The 18,815-nt window shown below is 42.3% G+C and overlaps 1 protein-coding gene across 3 annotated transcripts in view; it reads right to left on the bottom strand.

Annotated features, from left to right (window-relative positions):
• Positions 1-18,815, bottom strand: part of ADAMTSL1 (ADAMTS like 1) — an 856,830-nt gene that overhangs the window by 122,934 nt on the left and 715,081 nt on the right. For all 3 annotated transcript variants that reach the window (XM_012769704.2, XM_012769705.2, XM_012769706.3), the window contains one exon: positions 2,651-2,861. In XM_012769704.2, coding sequence (XP_012625158.2) covers positions 2,651-2,861 — 211 coding nt within the window. The remainder of the gene's footprint in view (positions 1-2,650; positions 2,862-18,815) is intronic.

Below are 18,815 nucleotides of genomic sequence, written 5' to 3'. Positions count from 1 at the left end.
TCAAAGGCCCAAGGTAGATGGAAAAGGAAGAATAAGTGACTCTTTGGAAATCTGTGTTTTCATTAGGAACACTAGGGTGTGCGGGGTGGGTGGTGGCAACTGACCAAAAAAGGTCACGTATGTGGTTGTGCCCTAAAAACTGAGAAAGCATTATGGGTCAATGTCATTATTCGGTAGCATGTGTACCTGCTGAAAAGAGGTTGGTGTTTTACTGAATTTCACTGCTAGGATAATATTATGATCTGTACTTGTGAAGAAAAATCAGTACCAGTAAGATATAAAACCAGCATTTTTAGGGCCTGGGGAAGTGTTCTTAATCTATTCATTTATTTAATCATTCGTTAAATATTTTATCCATAATCTACTATGTACCTAATAGCAACACAAGCCACTAATAATACAAGGACTTAATGGTTTCAACAGTGGAAGTTGACTTGAGATAATTCATCACCTTTACTTTGAGTTGGTATGATCAGTGGTACAGTTTAAGGTCATAGATTTACTCTATTTTATTTTTTTTATTTTTTTATTTTTATTTTTATTTTTTTTGAGACAGAGTCTTGCTTTGTTGCCCAGGCTAGAGTGAGTGCCATGGCGTCAGCCTAGCTCATAGCAACCTCAAACTCCTGGCTCAAGCAATCCTCCTGCCTCAGCCTCCCGAGTAGCTGGGACTACAGGCATTCGCCACCATGCCCGGCTAATTTTTTGTATATATATTAGTTGGCTAATTAATTTCTTTCTATTTTATAGTAGAGACGGGGTCTCGCTCTTGCTCAGGCTGGTTTTGAACTCCTGACCTCGAGCAATCCGCCCGCCTCGGCCTCCCAGAGAGCTAGGATTACAGGCGTGAGCCACCGCGCCCGGCAGATTTACTCTAATTAGAGGTAATTTAGTGTAAGTGCACTAGAAGTCAGCAGACCTAGGTCTGGTCCAGTCTTCGTGATCTTGAGCAAGGCTACATCTAGGCCTTGGTTACATCATCTGTAAAACCAGGGTGCTCATATAAAATCCCCGAGGGCTCTCTCAGTCATGCAACAGTGGGGTTTGGTATCGTGGAAAGGGTCATATAAAATTGGGTTGATATCCAGCCCTAAATTTGCTGTGTGAATCTCAGTTTCCCCTAAAGTGAGGATAATAAAACCTACTGTTCTCTGGATTGTTGTGAGGGTTAACTTCAATGAGGTGTGCAATAATATATATCTCTTAGTAAAACACTGGTACACTGATATATTTATAATATATCAAAATATATCCTCTTGATTTCTACAAGAAATCTTGATTTCTACAGTAGCATGGAATTAATGAACTTAGCCATACACATTTAAAGTCCAAAAGGAAATATATGGGCAATGTCTGTTACCAGAGGCTTTGTACTTTAGCGTTTTGCCCACTGATTACTATTTGACTCTTTGAGTGCTTTACTAAACCACAGTCCCAAGATGGGCAAGAAAGAAGGAAGGGCCTCTGCCTAAAGGAAAAAGCACAGAGGTCACTTGGCTGCCTAAAAATGGCAGCCCCCTCTCTCAGGATGAGGCCTGGGCACATGAGCTTCTATCCTCTCTCCTTCTCAATCGATGACCGTATCATTTATCATCCGAATTGAGACACTTTTGAGAGAGAAAAATTGTGTCAGTGAAACAGGGATGTACATCCCCCTCCACTTTTTAGGCTTACTTTTTGTGACCCTTGTTGTCACTTTAAAGCTACATCTGATGTCCTAATGGGGAGAACACTGCAAAATAAAATTTTATACAATCAATCTAAAATCTTGGGTATTTTAAAGGCATGTAAAAAGATTATTTAACTAAAGTTTGACACATACGTATTAATTTTAAATAGGGTATCATGATTAAATCGTTGTGTTTTTATTATTATAATGTATGCTTTGGAGCAGGATCAGCACACTTTTTTGGGTAAAGGGGCAGACAGTAAATATTTTAGATTTTGTGAGCCATATGGTCTCTGTCACAACCATGAAATTCTGCCCTTGTAGCGTAAAAGCAGCCATAAGATAATACACAAAAGAATGGGTATGGCTGGGTTCCAATAAAACTTTATTTACAAAAAAGAAGGCTACAAGCTGGATTTAGCTTGTAGGATGCAGTTTGTCAGACCCAGCTTTAGAACAATGGTTCCCAGGATTTTGGAAGTCATAGCTCTAGGAAAATAAAAAAAAATCTGAAATTGACTCAGGATTTCTAACTTATTTTGCTAAGTAACGATGTTTTTTAAAAAAGAAAAATCATTACTTAGTGTCGTTATTTCTTAGAATTTTAGATAGCAAAAAACTATAAAGGGCATACATTCAGAGCAAATTTAGTTTTATGGAAAACCTCACACATTGTCTTTATTTTTAAAAATTTTCCTTGGCTTGGTGACACCTTCATCACAAATATGCTCATCTTAACAGATGGGTCATTGGAGTTGCTTTTTGAGGTCATGGGATGTGGTATAGTAGAGAGAGCATAGTATTTATATTAAAAGGTCTGGATTTGAATCAGGTTAGGGCAGTAGTAAGGAGCGAGGGATGAGCAGATCTTGAACATTCCTTTAATGGGACAAAACCACTTTGAGAGAATATCCCTTGTCTTGAATCACTGTCACAAAGAAAAATAAAAACCCATCCAATATCAGTAACCACAGAACTCACCGGCTGCCATTGTACAGGGTACCAGGCCGGGGGGCAATTGAAGCGGTTACAAGCCTGCACCGTACTGGGCTTGGGCTGGCGACACAGCTCATCAGCTAGGATTACCGTTTCATTCATCTCTCTGGAAAGGAGGTGGGAGCAGAAGACGTCTCTGGTCTGCAGGCCAACCCCACAGGTGAGACTACACGGACTCCACTTGCCAATTTCCCACCTGAGAAGAAATCAGAGAGGAAAAAGACACCCTTAGTACTTGCACAGAGAACATTTCCCATGAACTTGAATGTTGTGAATGGAGTCAAAACCCCACCCTGGGGATGTGGGAAGTTCCAGCCCAGGACTGGCTAGCGATTCTATCCTAAGCCTAGAACTCACCATCTTGCTTAATGCTTTTGAATTTTACTTAGAATAAAGAGGGTGATGAAATGAAACATCCAATTTTTGCCCACAAAATCACCAATATTGGTCATAACCATGTCTACTTTGATGGAACATACATATAAGCTTCATCAAAATAAGGGGAGGTGTGCTAGATGAGACATAGGTTGAGTACATAAAGGCTTTGGGCACCACATATTGAATACTGGGTCTAGAAGAATCCTTTCTGTTCATTTCTCCATCTCCCATTCTTAGCAAGACTGAAAATTTGTGCTTATTTTTCTTTGGCTTCAGAGTGGAAGGTCATCGGCTCCAACTTCCTTCAAACTTCCGTCACAGCACAGAAACATCTCTGTCTTCTGTGTAAATATCATTACTGCCTGGGACTGGATAATGTAACAGAAGTGAAGGCTGCAAAATAGATCAGTCTTGTTGAGGGGAAGTAAGTGAAGAGAGTGGCTCATTATCAGGATGTAGAAGTCAAATACACAGAGATGTCTGAGTACCTAAATTGCCTGCTTCCAAATGGCCAAGTCTTGAGAAGTACATTTACAGAGAGCTTAGGGCCTATAAACACAATCCCACTGCATTTTCCTGTTAATGCAGATTCCAAAATGGGAACGATAAAGACAGGGCAAAGCTCAGGTGGCTTGGGCTCCGAGACAGAAGCATTCTATAAAGATCAATTTGGGAAAGTGCTGTTGACTATCTGAGGCACAAATATTCCAAAAACAGGAGTTGGCTAAGAAAAGTATGGCCAGTAGATCCTCTGGTAGCTAGGCGTACCTAGCTTTTGTAGCCAGCCCTGAAAATTTATTTAAAAATTTTTGGCCTTCGTGTTTCAGCAGACTGTAAAAAGGCTTGTATACTCTCAATCTCTTCCTTTTACTCTGATGTGTAACTACCTTCCTAACCCTACTTCCACTCCCTCCTTTCATCTACATTATGTTTAGCCATGTCAGTAATGAATTACTTCATTATGCTCCACTTTAGGCCTTCTTTTCTTAGCTTTCTATCTGTGTCTTTATGCAAACTGTATTCCTAATCCGGAGTATTTTTTGCCCTTTTCTTGCCCCTCAAAATTCATTCCATGTCTACATATCCCAATTTGATCCATATTTGAAACATTGGCCGGACGTGGTGGCTCACGCCTGTAATCCTAGCACTCTGGGAGGCCAAGGTGGGTGGATTGCTCGAGGTCAGGAGTTCGAAACCAGCCTGAGCGAGAACCCGTCTCTACTAAAAATAGAAAGAAATTAATTGACCAACTAAAAATATATATACAAAAAATTATCCAGGCATGATGGTGCATGCCTATAGTCCCAGTTACTTGGGAGGCTGAGGCAGGAGGATCGCTTGAGCCCAGGAGATTGAGGTTGCTGGGAGCTAGGCTGATGCCATGGCACTGGCTATAGCCTGGGCAACAAAGTGAGACTCTGCCTCAAAAAACAAAACAAAACAAAACATTGTATCCATATCTGCTCTAGACACTGATAATTTTCTCAGTTGTATTATAGTTATTCTCCATGTCAAGGGCCCTACTAGAGTACACACTTCCTGAGATAGGGCCTGTGTCTGAGTCAGTTTTGTATCACTCACAGTGTCCATCATAGTACCTTCCAGATAGTTCATGTAAATGGCTAACATATTCCTGAAAAATGAGCAATGGATAGGCTCCATTCGCTGTCATTACAGAGGGCATTTTATCACATTATCTCACTTAATTGTCTCCAGAACAATATGAGATAGGCTCTGTTGATTTTCCTCATTTTACAGTTGAGGGAATTTGAGAATCCAAGAGGCTGACTTACCCAAGCACCCATGATTAGGAAGCAGTAAATCCAAGATTCAAACTTGGCTCTGTCTGGCTCCGAAGTCTTTGTACTACATATTAGACCACGCTAACTCCAAAAAATACCTTGAAAACTCTTCTATAAATATGCATAAAATTTTAAATGAATGGAAAAGGAGAAACAGGGTTGAATATATGTTTTTAGATCTTTGTGTGAATTTCTATGGACTTATCTTATTTTTGGACCTTTAGCATGAATTAATTCCAAGCTTTAAAATGTGGTGCTATTGGTTTTAAAATATGTCCATACATTCTTTGCCACTCCTCCTTTCTAAAGACGGAGTCTTGAGTGTGGGTTGGACTTAGTGGCTCAATTCTAATGAATAGAATCAGGCAAAAGTGATGCTGTGTGATTTCCAAGGCCAGATCACAGACAGGATGATGCTTCTACTGAGCACTTTCTCTCTGATTGCTCATTCATGGTGGTGAGGAAGCCAACCACCATGTCATGAGGATGAGGATACACAGACAGTCTTATGGAAAGTCCACGTGCAGAAGAACTGTGGCTTTCCCATCAATAGTCAGCACCCACTTGCCAGCCATGTGAATGAACTACCTTGAAGGCAGATCCTTCAGCCCAGGCTGGCTTTTAGATGACTACCATATCAGCAAAGACCTTGAACCAGAACCACCTTCCCAAGCTACCTCCGAATTCCCCACTCACATCAACTGTGAGGCATGATAAATGTTCACTGTTGTTGTAAGCTACTAGGTTTTGGGAAAAATTTATTATGTAGCAGTAAATGACTAATACAGGTATATGCCCCTCCCCAATGTGTGTATGTTCATCAAAAGGCATGTGCAATAATGTTCATAGCAGCATTATTTGTAACAGCCCAAACTGAGAAAAACCCAAATGTTCATCAACAGATGAATGAATAAAAAATTATGATATAGTCCTACAGTACTATATAAAACAATGAGAATAGATGGCAACAACAAACGACGACAAGGATGAATCTCACGAACATAAAATTGAGTGAACGAAGCCCCAAACACAAAAATTCATACTGCGTGACTTCATTTACATAAGCTTGGAAACTAAAACTAATCCATGGTGTTAGAAGCCAGGATGGTGGTTACCCTTGGCAGGTAGGACCTAGGAGAGGGGTGCAGGAGGGAGGGCTGCTGGCATGTTATCTAGATCTGCATGCTGGATGTGGGTTCATTGGTGAAAAATCTCCAAGTTGTACACATAGGATTTATACACTTTTCTTATGTTTGTTATACTTCAAAAAGAATTTCCCCTCCCCCACTTTTAAGTAAAATACTAAAATGTGGGTGTAAAACAAAATCCAACATTCACGCCCAATGATGACTACTCTGCGTGTGTCTCATACAGGAATTGCCTACACACTTCACGCTGTCCCAAGGTTAAAGCTTGTCAGAGTGAAGGCTTTATGTCCTCACTCCCCTGACCTCTACCCTCACCTCTGGCAGAAATTCAGCCACTGGGACCACGAAGCAGAGGCATTTTGGCAGCCATGGGGCCACTTGAGCGCTGCTTGGAGAAACTCACAAAATGGACATATCTGCCTACCCTGATAAAAGTGCATTACATTCTCAAGGAAGGAGGTCAGCAGAAGCTATTTGTGCATTAAGCACTTTGCTGATTCTGGGTCAAAAATATTTTAATCAACGTAGGCCAAAAAAGGGAAAGCAGAGATTCTCCCCTACTGCTTTCCTGCAGAGAGGCTGCACGTGTGAGCCTGGGACTTGCTGCCGCTTCCTGTACTTTGTGCCTTTTGCTGTTTCGGGGAGAAGAGCTGCAGGCCAGGGGGAGCCAGTGGCCTGCGACACACTCAGAGGCCTTCCCTGGGGTCCTGGGGCCTGGCTTCTGCAGAAGCCCAGTGCTGTGGAGCATGGGGGCTCTGGTCTGGGCACCAGAGAGTGAGGCGTTACTGCCTCTTCTCCCTCTTTGCTTGGCTGACTTTGACCCATCTTTTCATCTCCATTTACAAAGTTTCTTCTTCAGAGAGGAAACCCTCATCTGAGTAAAATTCCCCTACTGTGTGGTCCCATTAATACTTCCCCCTTTGGAAATTCTCAACATACTTGTAATCTGACTACCTCACTCAACTGCTAGCCAGACGAGGGCATGGGGCCACGTTTGTATTGGTTTGCTACGTGTTATGGGTTAAACTGTGTCTCCCAAAAAGACATGTTGGTTAGGAGTTTTAGGCCCTAGCACTGCAGAACGTGACTTTACATAGAAACAGGGCCATGGCAGACGCAATCACGTAAGGTGAGGTCGTACCAGAGCAGGGTGGGCCCTGGAACCAAGGTGACTGGTGTTCTCATAGCAAAAGAGGGAGACACAGAGGGGCGATGCCATGTGATGAGAGAGGCAGCGCTTGGAGTGACGCATCTGCACCCAAGGAACGCCAAGGATTGCCAGCCACCCCCAGCAACTAGATGAGGTGAGGAAGGATTTTTCCTTACAGGTTTCAGAGGCAGTATGGTCCTGGTGATTTTTAGCTTCCAGAACTGTGAGACAGTTGAAAATTTCTGTTGTTTTAAGCCACCTCGTTTGTGCAACCTTGTTACAGAAGTCCTGGGGAGCTAACATGCCAGCCACTGTGACCACAGTGGTGGTAGCCCAGCGTGGTGCGGACGCCCAGTGAGTACGTGGTGACTCCAAACGAGTTGACTTTCCAGCGAACTGTGTGCGCGACCTTTGGATTAGTCACTTGGCTGGGCAACATCTCAGCTGTGTCCTCTGAACTACTGCTCACTCCCAATTGCAAAGTCCCCAAAGCTCTGAACACCACAATCAGTGCAGGGTAAACTCTTTTGGTGACAAAACTGGACCTGAATTGACACGCTTTGGATGAGTCGCATCTCATTTTGTGTAAACATTTATACATTTTACTGCTTGTACTATTAGCCTGTTGAAATATGTTTTCTTTCCAGAAATTTCTGGGGGTGTTATACAATTTATGTCTTAGTAATCCTAACATCTTTCTAAAATGCAAAAAATTCTGAATTCCGAAACACATCTGCTCCTGTGGTTCTGGCTAAAGGACTATGGCCCTGTGTAAGGTGGTTGGTAAACATGATTGCTATGGCTTTTTTCAGCTTCTGGGCTTCAGGTGTTCAGCTTCATGGTTGGGCTTCTGCCCAAAACATTTGGGAGGCTATGGTTTCCCCAGCATTCTTTTCCTATACTGCTGTCTTTCTTCTGCGCCCTTACAAAACCTGCTTACAGGAAAGGCTCTGTGAGTGGGTAGATCACAGCTGATCACCTTCAGGCTTGACCCTGCCCAGCTCCTGAGAACTGACCCAGACCAAGGGCAGGCATGAGACAGAGGGTTATCGTCCACCTTAATGGCTAGAATTAGTCTTCCTGCCCTTTTTCCAGGACCAAGTCTGCCTAAATTTTTCTGTCCTTATAACTGGATTTTAGACTTTAGACTTGGCTTCCTAATTCCCACTTTGTTTCCCTAATAGTGCTGGAATTCTGCCTGAAGTCCAGCCTACTGGACTGTGGTCCTATCCCTTTGCCTGGGTCTGGCCAGCCCCTGGCCTTGGGCCGGCCAGAGTGACCTTAACCATGAGCCATAATCCAGTTGCCATCACACATGAGCACCATCACTATAGTCATACTAACATTTATGCAGCACTTAAATGAGCCAGATTTTGTGCTAGTTTCTTTAATTCCATTACCTCTTTTAATCCTCTCCCCAGCTCCATGAGAAAGGTTCTATTATCCTCTGCCTTTTAACAAGCAGGAGCTGAGGCGGGTCAAAGTCAAATCATGACCCAGAAGGCCTGCTGCTGGGTCTCCCCCAGAGGCCACATGTCACACCCAAGACCACCACGACTGGGACCCACAGGGCATGGAGAGTGGGGCCAGCACTGTGGATTTAAGAGTCTCAGCTCTGCATTATCCCAGCCTCTTTCACTGAGGTCCCAGTAGGGTCCAGGGCGAAGCTCACCCTGGGATCACTGATGGACTTATTTGCCACGTTTATCAGCCCAATGAAAAAAGTACTGTAAGTTTCCCCATTTTACAGAGGCTCTGAGCAATTAAATGACCTGTCTGAAGTAATGCACGCAGTAAACAAGAGAATCAGAATTCTAACTCAGGCTGCCTGGCTCCTGCATGCCTAATTATTATTCCATACTGTCTCTTAACCCTTTGCACTCGGATGTCGAGTGTGGATGATGTCGAGTGGATAATGAGAAAAAAGCAAGCGAGTGCAAAGGGTTAAGGCCAGGATGATGAATACAATGGAATAAAGAAGATCTGAGTGGCAAATGCTGGGGTCCCTGGCACTTACAGCTCCAGAAAATGACAAATGACAAAATGACAGATCTATTTCTAAATAACCGAAATAAACACACTGACACCACTCACGGTCATGAATGCACTTGCATTTGTTATTTCAGCAGCAGGGTACTTGGCAGCCACATGGGCAGAGTGTGGTCCCCCCAATCCCCAGGGGACATGTTTGTGTCCTGTAAGGGTGCCCATCAGAGTTAGTGTGGGCAATCAAGGACCCAGGGAGGTTGGCTCATTTTAGCAGCTTGGGTTTGTATTAGCTATACAAAAGATGGAATTTTTACCTTTCTTTGGACAACGGCTAACTATGTGAGTTGCCAAGGTTTTTCTCCCTGACTCTTTCAGAGAAGGGAATGACTGTTGCCTCCAGCAACTCATTGTTTGCTGTTGGTATAAATGCACATAATTTCTAATGGCACACTCTCCCCACCACAAGCTATTATGCTCTAGGAACCTTTTCTGACCTTGGCTTTTGCAGCAAAGTAGGCTTGTTTCTTTATTCAAAATTTTAAAATGCAGTTTTTGTTTGGAGGAAAAATGCCATTGTAAACTTGAGTTGCTTGCTACAAGTAGCTTTTAGACCTGTGTGTACCCCCCAACTTGACCTTTCTACCCAACATTTCTATCCTGTGATTTTTTAAAAAGTCTCTTAAAGATATGTGTTTCCCCTAGAATGCCTCCGAGGTCAGGTGGTAGACAGTGATGTGGTAATAATAAATCAGACACCACTGAGTGTGCCAACTCTAGAAAGCCTGAGGAGGGCACATAGACACCATCCAGGGCCCATCCCACTTTTGCTTTCTTGGACTCTCACCAGTAGCTCCTGGTTTATCTCTACATCTCCCATTTTCCAACCTCTCCACAGCCCACAGCCACCGAAGCGTCAGTACAAAAATGCAAATCCGGTGCTTTACTTCATCTGATTAAAAACCTCCACTGGAGTCAGGCCGAGCTTCCAGTGGGGACAAGGCGCCAGTACGTCCAGGGCTCAGCTTCAGAAGTCCAAAGCACTCCATGAGGGCAACAGAGCCCTGCACGCCTTGGGCTGAACATTCTAACTAGCTTTTCCTCCTTCCTCTTCCTTCCTTTCCTCTTCCCCTTTGTAGGGGCTGAACTTTAGCACGAGGTTTGGAGGGGAGTGGTCCATCAGCACATGACAGGGTTCAGCACTGGGCCAGGACAGCCAGGAGTCAAACATTCAGGGAGGGCTGAATAAGTACATGAAAAATAATGGGAGCCAGATTACTCACTGTCAGAGAAGACAGTTACAAATACGGGGTGTGGAAAGACTAAAATACATCTTGTAGAATCAGAGTGATATTGAAAATAGTATGCACCCATGATTTTAAATAGAGAGATATGTCAGCAGATATAAATGAATATATGCACACACACAGACTTATATATGTCTATACATACATGTGTAGAGAATTTCTTAGCTCTCTCCTCTGAAAGGTCGAGAAGCAGTGACATCCCAGGAGTGTCAAGCACAAGTGCCCAGCTGTTGGGTTCTAAATACCATTCTCCACTAAAAGGAATCAGTTTCTGTAGACGTGGCTGACTCCCCAGCAGGGGCTGGGAAAATGAAAAATGAGCCTTTGCTATCTTGCCCCAGTAGACTGGGAAGTGTTCAAAGAATGATGGGGTATATGTCAAAAGGATACAGAGACCAGCTTGAAAGGGCTCTCACTGCTCATGTTGGGGACAATCTCATAGTAATGGATTTCAACCCTTTAAGTAGAAATTCACAAATAATTTAGTAAATAAGAGAGAAGTGAAAACTCTACCCTACAATAGAATTCCCATTAAAAATCTAGAAGGAATGCAAGAATTTAGAAAGTTACCATTTGGCAACCATCATAAAGTTATGCAGGCAATACTTATCAGTGAATACTACATCAATGGATGAAAGATTAATGAGGATATTTACGTAGTCTCATGATCTGTTACTATTAATAGTTTAATATACTTATTGATTTTACAGTGGACAAACCTGGCTAACATAATCTTAACCAAGTGATGAGTTAACATCCCCAGTAATGGGACACATCACCATTGTCTGTCTGATAACTGAGATGATGCACTAAGAAGAATATAGCATACTTCTGTGTTATTTTTGTCAAAAATTCAAAAATCATGGGGAAACATCAAGTAAAATCAAACTGAGGAACATTTTACAAAGTAACTGGCCTGTACTCTAAATGTCAAAGATATGAAAGACAAGAAAAGACTGAGGAAATGCTCCAGATGGAAGGAGACTAGAGAGAAATGTGAGTGATATTGCCAGTCTGTGGCCACACCACCTAGAATGAACCCGATCTCATCTAATCTCAGAAGCAGGGCTGGGCCTGGTCAGTGCTTGGATGGGAGATATGAGAACTAAATGTAGCATGTGATCCTAGACTGGATCTTGGACCTACAGAAGACATGATTGGGACAACTGGCAAAATTTGAGTGGAGTCTGTGGATTAGCCAGTAAGACTAAACCAGTGCCATTTGGTGATTTTGACGGTTCTACTGCGGTTATGTGGGAGAACATCCTTATACTTAGGTAATAAACCCTGAAGTGTTAAGATGCAATGGGGCATCATCTGAAATTGTTCTCAAATGGTCCCCAAAGGGTAACAACTAGGGAAATTAGGTGAACGGTATAAGGGAGTGCTATGTACTATTTTTGAAACTTTTTAAAAAACTGAAACTATTTCAAAATCAAGGTTATAAAAAACCATTGGTTTGGCTCCCTGTCACCCATACGCCAAGGTTTAGCTCCTTGGCAGGCCTGTAATAATATGATTCACAAAGAAGTTTGAAAAATACCTTTCTGGTTTAATCTTAGGTTGCCCCTGTACTCAGCTTTGCACCCCTCTTTTCTACTGGCCAACTCCTCTGCCTTTCAGGGAAAGGCAGGATGGGATCCTAAATATTGCTTTTCTCTGAACACTTTTCTGATATACTTTCCTCTTTTCTCTACCTTTTCCTCTCCAGCATGCTGCTATCTCTTTCCTCCCAATGGCGTTCTCTCCCCTCAGGCTCACCTCCCTTACGCTGCAGTTATTTATTTACGTGCCTGTCTCCCTCACTAAACGATGAGCTCCACAGGGAAGCAAGGACCATGACTCATTCACCCTGATACTTCAGTGCTCACTGCAGCAGCTGGCACACCGCAGATGCGCAGGGAGGCATCGTGGCATAACGTAGAGACCTTGGGTTCTGGGATGAGATTACTCGTGAACGAATTGTGCTCTGCCACTCGCTAGTTGAATAATCTGGGAAAGTTACTTAACAATTTTCTCATACTTAAAAATGGAAATAATAGCAATGCCTGCTTCACAGGGTTGGTACGAGGTTTAAGTGAGAACCTCTACTTAAAGGGCTAAGCACAGTGCCTGGCATAGATAAAGGGCTCTATGAATATCAGCGAATATGAACTATTATTATTGAGTATTCAGTAAATATCTGTTGAATGCATGAATGATTATTGTGAGGATAAGGACGAAATAAGTAGAGTAAGGAGGCTTCCTGGAGTGAGTCAGAGAAGGTAGCCATAGGTCATGGAGACTGAGGGCAAGGGCAACTGTGACATGCCCAATTTAATTTATCATTTAAGTGTCCATCTTTGCTAAAAGCATCTTGAAGGTGGCACACATACAGATGTGGGACCCCAGCTTACCACCTTCAAGATGCTTTTAGCAAAGATGGAGAAAATGAACAAACACGCAGGAGACATAGCAAACAACGTTAGGTACCAGCTAAGAGCGAACTGCTAAACCCAACCTGAGGACTGCAGAAATTCGGGAGCCATGCAGGGTGGTGCTCAGAACTACTACATTTATAGGACCCATTGCAGTTCTCATGGACTGTTTTTCTGTGTTCTCATACTTCCTCCTAATCCTGAAGGAAGCAAGCAGGCATGAGCATGCCCATTTTATATATGAGCAAGCGAGGCTCAGAGAAACAAGTGATCTTTCCAGAGTTGGGCTGGGAACTCAGGTTAGTGCTCTACACTGCTAAGTCACCAAGGACTCCGGGAGTGGATCATGGAGGGTCACAGAAAGAAGATCAGAAATGCAGTTACACCCAGCAATAGCAGATGGATTTGCTACCCCTCAGATACAAGCACTGTCTTCCATTATAGAAAAGCCTTGAAAGGGGCCTACAAAAAAATAAAAGATCAAAGGAGATGTCAGACATTAGAGAGTAAAAATACATTTGGAGGCCAAAAATTAACCAAAAGCATATACGATTAATCATACCATGAGGATCAGGACTGTCTATAAAACAGTAACTCGCGTGGCTCAGGAAAGGACAATAGACCCATGCTTCTCTTGGAAGTGTGCCTGCATGGTATGAGGTTTTGGTTCCATAAAAATAGTTATATCCAAGATTACCAAACACCCGGGTGGCAAAGCACTCACTTCTACTTGAGAACAGCGTGGTCTAAGTGACTGAGCCATGCCAATTTATCTCACCGTCTAAATCATCTCTAAAAGCAAATTAAGATAAAATAAACAGGTCATGTTTACAACATTAAAAATGACTCTTGTTAGGTCTTCTTTGCTATTTTTAAAGTTAATGAACAGCTCTTGTAAAAAATGACTCTTGGGGCAAGATGCACATTTACTATCTCATTACTAGCATGCCATTTGCCTCTAAACCTACTTCCTTTACAGAGCAGGTCAAACAGCAGAATGACACCAAACTAGGCCCAATTATACGAAGTATCTTCAGCCTTCCCTCATCTCCACACACTTCATCATGACACCCTCCTGTCCAAAAATACCCATGTGCTTGCTCGTCTGTTCACCTACACACAGCTTGATTTAATTAAAACTTCTAAGCTCTGGTTCCCATTCTCTGAGCACTCTGTCTTCTAGGGGATATACCTTAAAATGAGATAGAATTCCTGCTGGCTGTTAGATTTCAGATATGAGCTTCTCGAGAAACAAGTGAGTAGGGTAGATGACATACAAAATTACTTTTCCTTTAAGTAGTTTGATGTTTTAGTTGGCTTGCCTAGAATTCTAGGTAGATTTCTTATTAAAAATAGTTTCAGGGTTGTTCTCCCCATGTTCAAGTTCTTCTGTTGTTGCTTTTATTCTTCTCTAATGCGATCTTTGGTTTTTATTTCAGCCTTTTTCTATTTTATCTTAATTGATGAGCATTCTCACACTGAAAATCTTCCGCTAAATGCAGTCCCTTGTGCATTTCTAGAATTACCTCCTTCTAATAGAGTGAGCTTCCACCAGGCTCAACCACTTGTTGGCTTCCCAGTACACCATTTTCTTCTTCACCTCTGTGAATTTGCTTCCAACTTTTTCTGCCTAGGATGTTCTCTGTGTTCCTTCCCCAAGGTCTGATTCATGCCCTTCCTCTTCTAGGAAGGTTCCCCTTACCACTCCAGTTTACATTGATTGTATCCACTTGCCGTGGATTTACTGCCATTTGATCTTTACAAATTCTACAACACTTACTATGTAGCTGTTCTAAGTCAGTGCTACACAGCACCTTATCTGATATAATTCTGCCTGCTTAAATGTTACCTCTAGTTATCATCCCAAGTAGACTATGAGGCTTCCAAGATTTGGGATCCAGTGTTTTGGGGTTAAGGAAATCATTTGGCATCCATCAAATCAGGCCATAAATGTCTCTACCTATTTATTGGTTTGCAGGTGGCATTCCCCACTAAAATCCTACAAAGCTAAATATTTCTCCCTGTTATGGGTTGAATTTTGTCCCCTCCCCACAGATATGTTCAAGTCCTAACTCCTTAGTACCTGAGAAGGTGACCTTATTTAGAAATAGGGTTGTCTTTATAGATTTTTTGATTACCTTTATTGATTACCTTTATAGAGGTAATCAAGTCAAAATGAGGTCACTAGGGTGGATCCTAATCCAATATGAATGAGAAGGGACTTTGGACACAGAGGGCCAAGTGAAGGAGGATTACAGATGCGTCTACAAGCCAACAATTGCCAAAGACTGCTGGCAAACCACGAGAAGCCAGGAAGAGGCAAGGAAGGACCCTTCTACGGGTTTCAGAGGGAACATGGCCTTACCCATATCTTGATTTCAGACAGTCTTAGAATACATTTCTGTTATTCTCAGCCACTCAGTTTGTGACACTTTGTTATGGCAGACCCAGCAAACTAATACACTCCCTTTAGTTAGTTCTTGTGGGAAGTTTTTATTCTGTCCATTTACCCTGTAAACAGAAACCTTCCTGGACATTTTTATTCATGAGTTTTTTTCTATAAGTGAAATGTCTGGGAAAATGAGTCTTTTATAGAATCCACAGATTTGATTCTATCATCTTCTACAAGAGTCTGCCTCTGCTTTCATAATAAATATTTTTGCAGTCTTGCAGACTTTATTTTCCCTTCTGCCATCTATTTGGCCATTCTCATGTATGTGTGTGTGTGCTTGTATCCATGCATTCACTTGCTGAAAACCTAGTACATAACAAGTATTGTGCTGAATAGTTGGGGCACGGAGATTTAAAACATATTCTTGATCGTAAGGGTTTTTAGAGACAACTATAAGATGCTATAATAAGTGCTATTTATTTATTTATTCATTCAATTAGTATTTATTGAGCACTTTTTGTGTAGCAGGCTCTATGTGAGGGGAATAGCTGTGAATGAGACAGATATTGACCCTATTTCCTTGGGGCTCACAGTCTAGTCTGTGAGATAGATGAGCACGAGGTATTAGATAAGCACTAAGATACACACTGGGAGTCAAGAGGGAAGAGGAAGAGTCATGGAAGGCTTCCTGGAGTTGGCAATACCTGCACTGAGTCTGAAAGGTGAATAAACCATAGTCAGGCAAAGGCATAAGTAAAGAGAAGGTATTCCAGGCAGAATGAGGTATAAGAAAGCATAAAGCATTTGGGGAACTGTAATATTTTATTCCATGTTCAGGGCTAGAAAGAAAATTGTGTAAAAAGCTTGGTAAATCCTTGGAAAGTTCTGGTTCTCTCTCCTCTCTGTTTTCCTTGATGTAATAATAGGCGTGTGAGGGAGACAGGGAAGCAGAGGCACTTTGGGCAGCCAAACACCTAATGACAAAGGTGACTTCAGCCCACTACCCCTCACAGTCACAGCCCCTGGGACGCTGCTGAACGGCACTTGCCTAATCAGCTGAGGGCTGAAATGGCCAGCAGGCTCCTTTCCCATCTGTTTGACAGTTGACAGCTTTTAGTGAGAAGTCCAACACGACCCTGGCACAGGGTGACACGGTGGCCCTCTGCTCTGTCTAATCAGACCACGAATCTGATTCAAGCGTGGCTTGGTGGAGGAAAGCAAGAGATGGAGCTGCTTCCCTACCCTGTCTGCTTCAGGAGGTTTATATATGAGGAGATGAGAGAGGTGGAAGCTACCTATTGATGCAGGGGGTAGTTAATTTCCTCAGTCCTGGGGAACACACACACACACACACACACACTGACATTAGACACCTACACACAGACGTTCGCCACAGGCACACAGAGACAAAGACACACACACATACATACACATAGCTCCCTGCAGGTGGCTCCTGCTCTTTGCAGACCAGGAATGCTTTTCCATTCACACAGATGTTCTGTTCACAGGGTGTGGGGAACAGCAGCCCATGTACTTTCTAGCCCTGGAGGGTGTTTACTTGGGGAGTGAGAATGAGGCCTTTCGCAAATGTTTTTATATTTGACCACACAAAAACGATCTGAAATTATCTTTCAAGTTAGGTTCAAAGATCTCTTCAAGTAGAATTTGTGTTTTGCTCTTTGATGTTTTGTTATCTCAGGGAGGGTTAAGGGATTATTATCAGGCTAAAGTCTGAATAAACTGAAACATGCATATTAGAGTTTGTATTGGCTTATTAAATCTCTCATTTGTTTTTGATTATCCATGATGCTCATTTATCGCTAGGACTTTTATCCCCGGAACACCATTTTTAAACACACTTGGATCTAATGGAACTGATAAATTGCCCTAAGCCTTAAGTTATGTTTACCAAGTAGGAGGCACAAGAGCAAGATGTCAAAGAATCAGGCTGGCTCAGAACTTTGGATTCTAACATACCAAGGGTAGAATCTACTTCCTGTGTTTTAGGACCTTGGGCAAGCTACTGTCTTAGAATGACAACTTGTTTATCTGTAAAATGGGGACAACAACTATAATAACAGCTTCCAGTAGTTATTGGATGTACTAGGCTATGTACTAGGTACTGCCGTAAGAACTTCACACGTACTAACTCATGTAATGCTCATGACAACCCTCAGACTATTATGATGACATTTTACATTTTTTACTACAATCCTAATCAAACATGTTGTTGATATCCTTCTTAGATATTCCCCTAGGGTCCCAATCCAGGTTTTTTCAAGAGCCTCTAGGACAGTTTTGTTCCCTGTCTTCTGTCCCCTTTCAGCCTTCAGGTGAGCCCCAAAATGCTTGATTCCCTTGTGTAAGAGTATCTCTGATTACTCTTGATGACTGGGAAACTGATATATTTTTGTCCTATAACCATGTAATGCAATAATGATTATGCCAACTGGATCAAATTAACTTACTATAAATTTTATCAAACCTCTGTTCCTATGAACAATACTGGAACTTGAAGTCTAATCATTTATCTGTAACTTTCATGTGCTCTCCAAAGTACCATGCTGCCTTAGACAGCTCTCATGGCTCAGGAGATAAAGGCAGAGACCTAGAAAAGAGGGCAATGTATTTGTGTTGCATCTTCAGGCAATGATGGAAAGCTAAGGAAGACAGAGGACTGCTGGTTCATGCCATTAATCCCAATACCTTGCCATCTCCCTCAGCTGTAAACTTGGGATCACGAACTACTGGGTTAGAAGGTTTTGCAAAGTTCTTTGAGTTTTGTGAAACTTGGTGTTATGCAAACTCAAGATACTGAATATTACTCTCTATTTTTTTCTCTCAAGTCATCCCTTCATCCCTTGCCACATGAGCTATTTCAAAGGGATGGTTTTCAGGGCCCCACTCTCTGATCAATCTTTAAAATGCCTATTGTGCAGATGTCTCATCATGTTGCTCTGGCTGGTCTTGAACTCCTGGCTTCAAGTGATCCTCCTGCTTCAGCCTTCCGAAGTCCTAGGATTACAGATGTGAGCTGCTGTGCCCAGCCTCTAATGAAATTTTGACTTTGTCTCTCAAGCAATAGCTTTTACCAAGAGCCTACTCTTAGTTCTACTCTTGGTAACAGAGAGTATGAGATGAAGGTTATCTGCTGGAGATGAAGAAATAAGACCTTGATAACTTGTGATCTTTACTATGTTATAAGGTATTAATACTATGGGACTAGAGTTGGTTCTTTACACTGCGGTCATTCCCATGCTTAAAGCATGGTGCTGAGGACAGTGTGGGTGACAGATGGGGCCACGGGTGGATATATAAATACACCGATTGAGGGAGAAACTGAGCTTTAAGCTCTCAGTAACTGCTTTGGAATTAAACATACCTTGTTCCAAATTTGGACTTGCCAATGGCTACTTACAGATATCTCTAAAGACTCTGTTTCATCAGCTGTAAAGTTAGGATAGGAATAGTATCATACTCATAAAGTTATGGAGAATATTGAACAAAATAATGTATATAAAGTTGTGGCCAAAGTGCTTTGCATAGCATAAGCATCTAATAAATGGAAGC

The sequence above is a fragment of the Microcebus murinus genome, chromosome 12, assembly GCF_040939455.1.
Source record: "Microcebus murinus isolate Inina chromosome 12, M.murinus_Inina_mat1.0, whole genome shotgun sequence".
NCBI classification, from domain to species: domain Eukaryota; kingdom Metazoa; phylum Chordata; class Mammalia; order Primates; family Cheirogaleidae; genus Microcebus; species Microcebus murinus.
The sequence above is the reverse complement of the archived record's forward strand: the minus strand, read 5'-3'. Positions and strand labels throughout refer to the sequence as shown.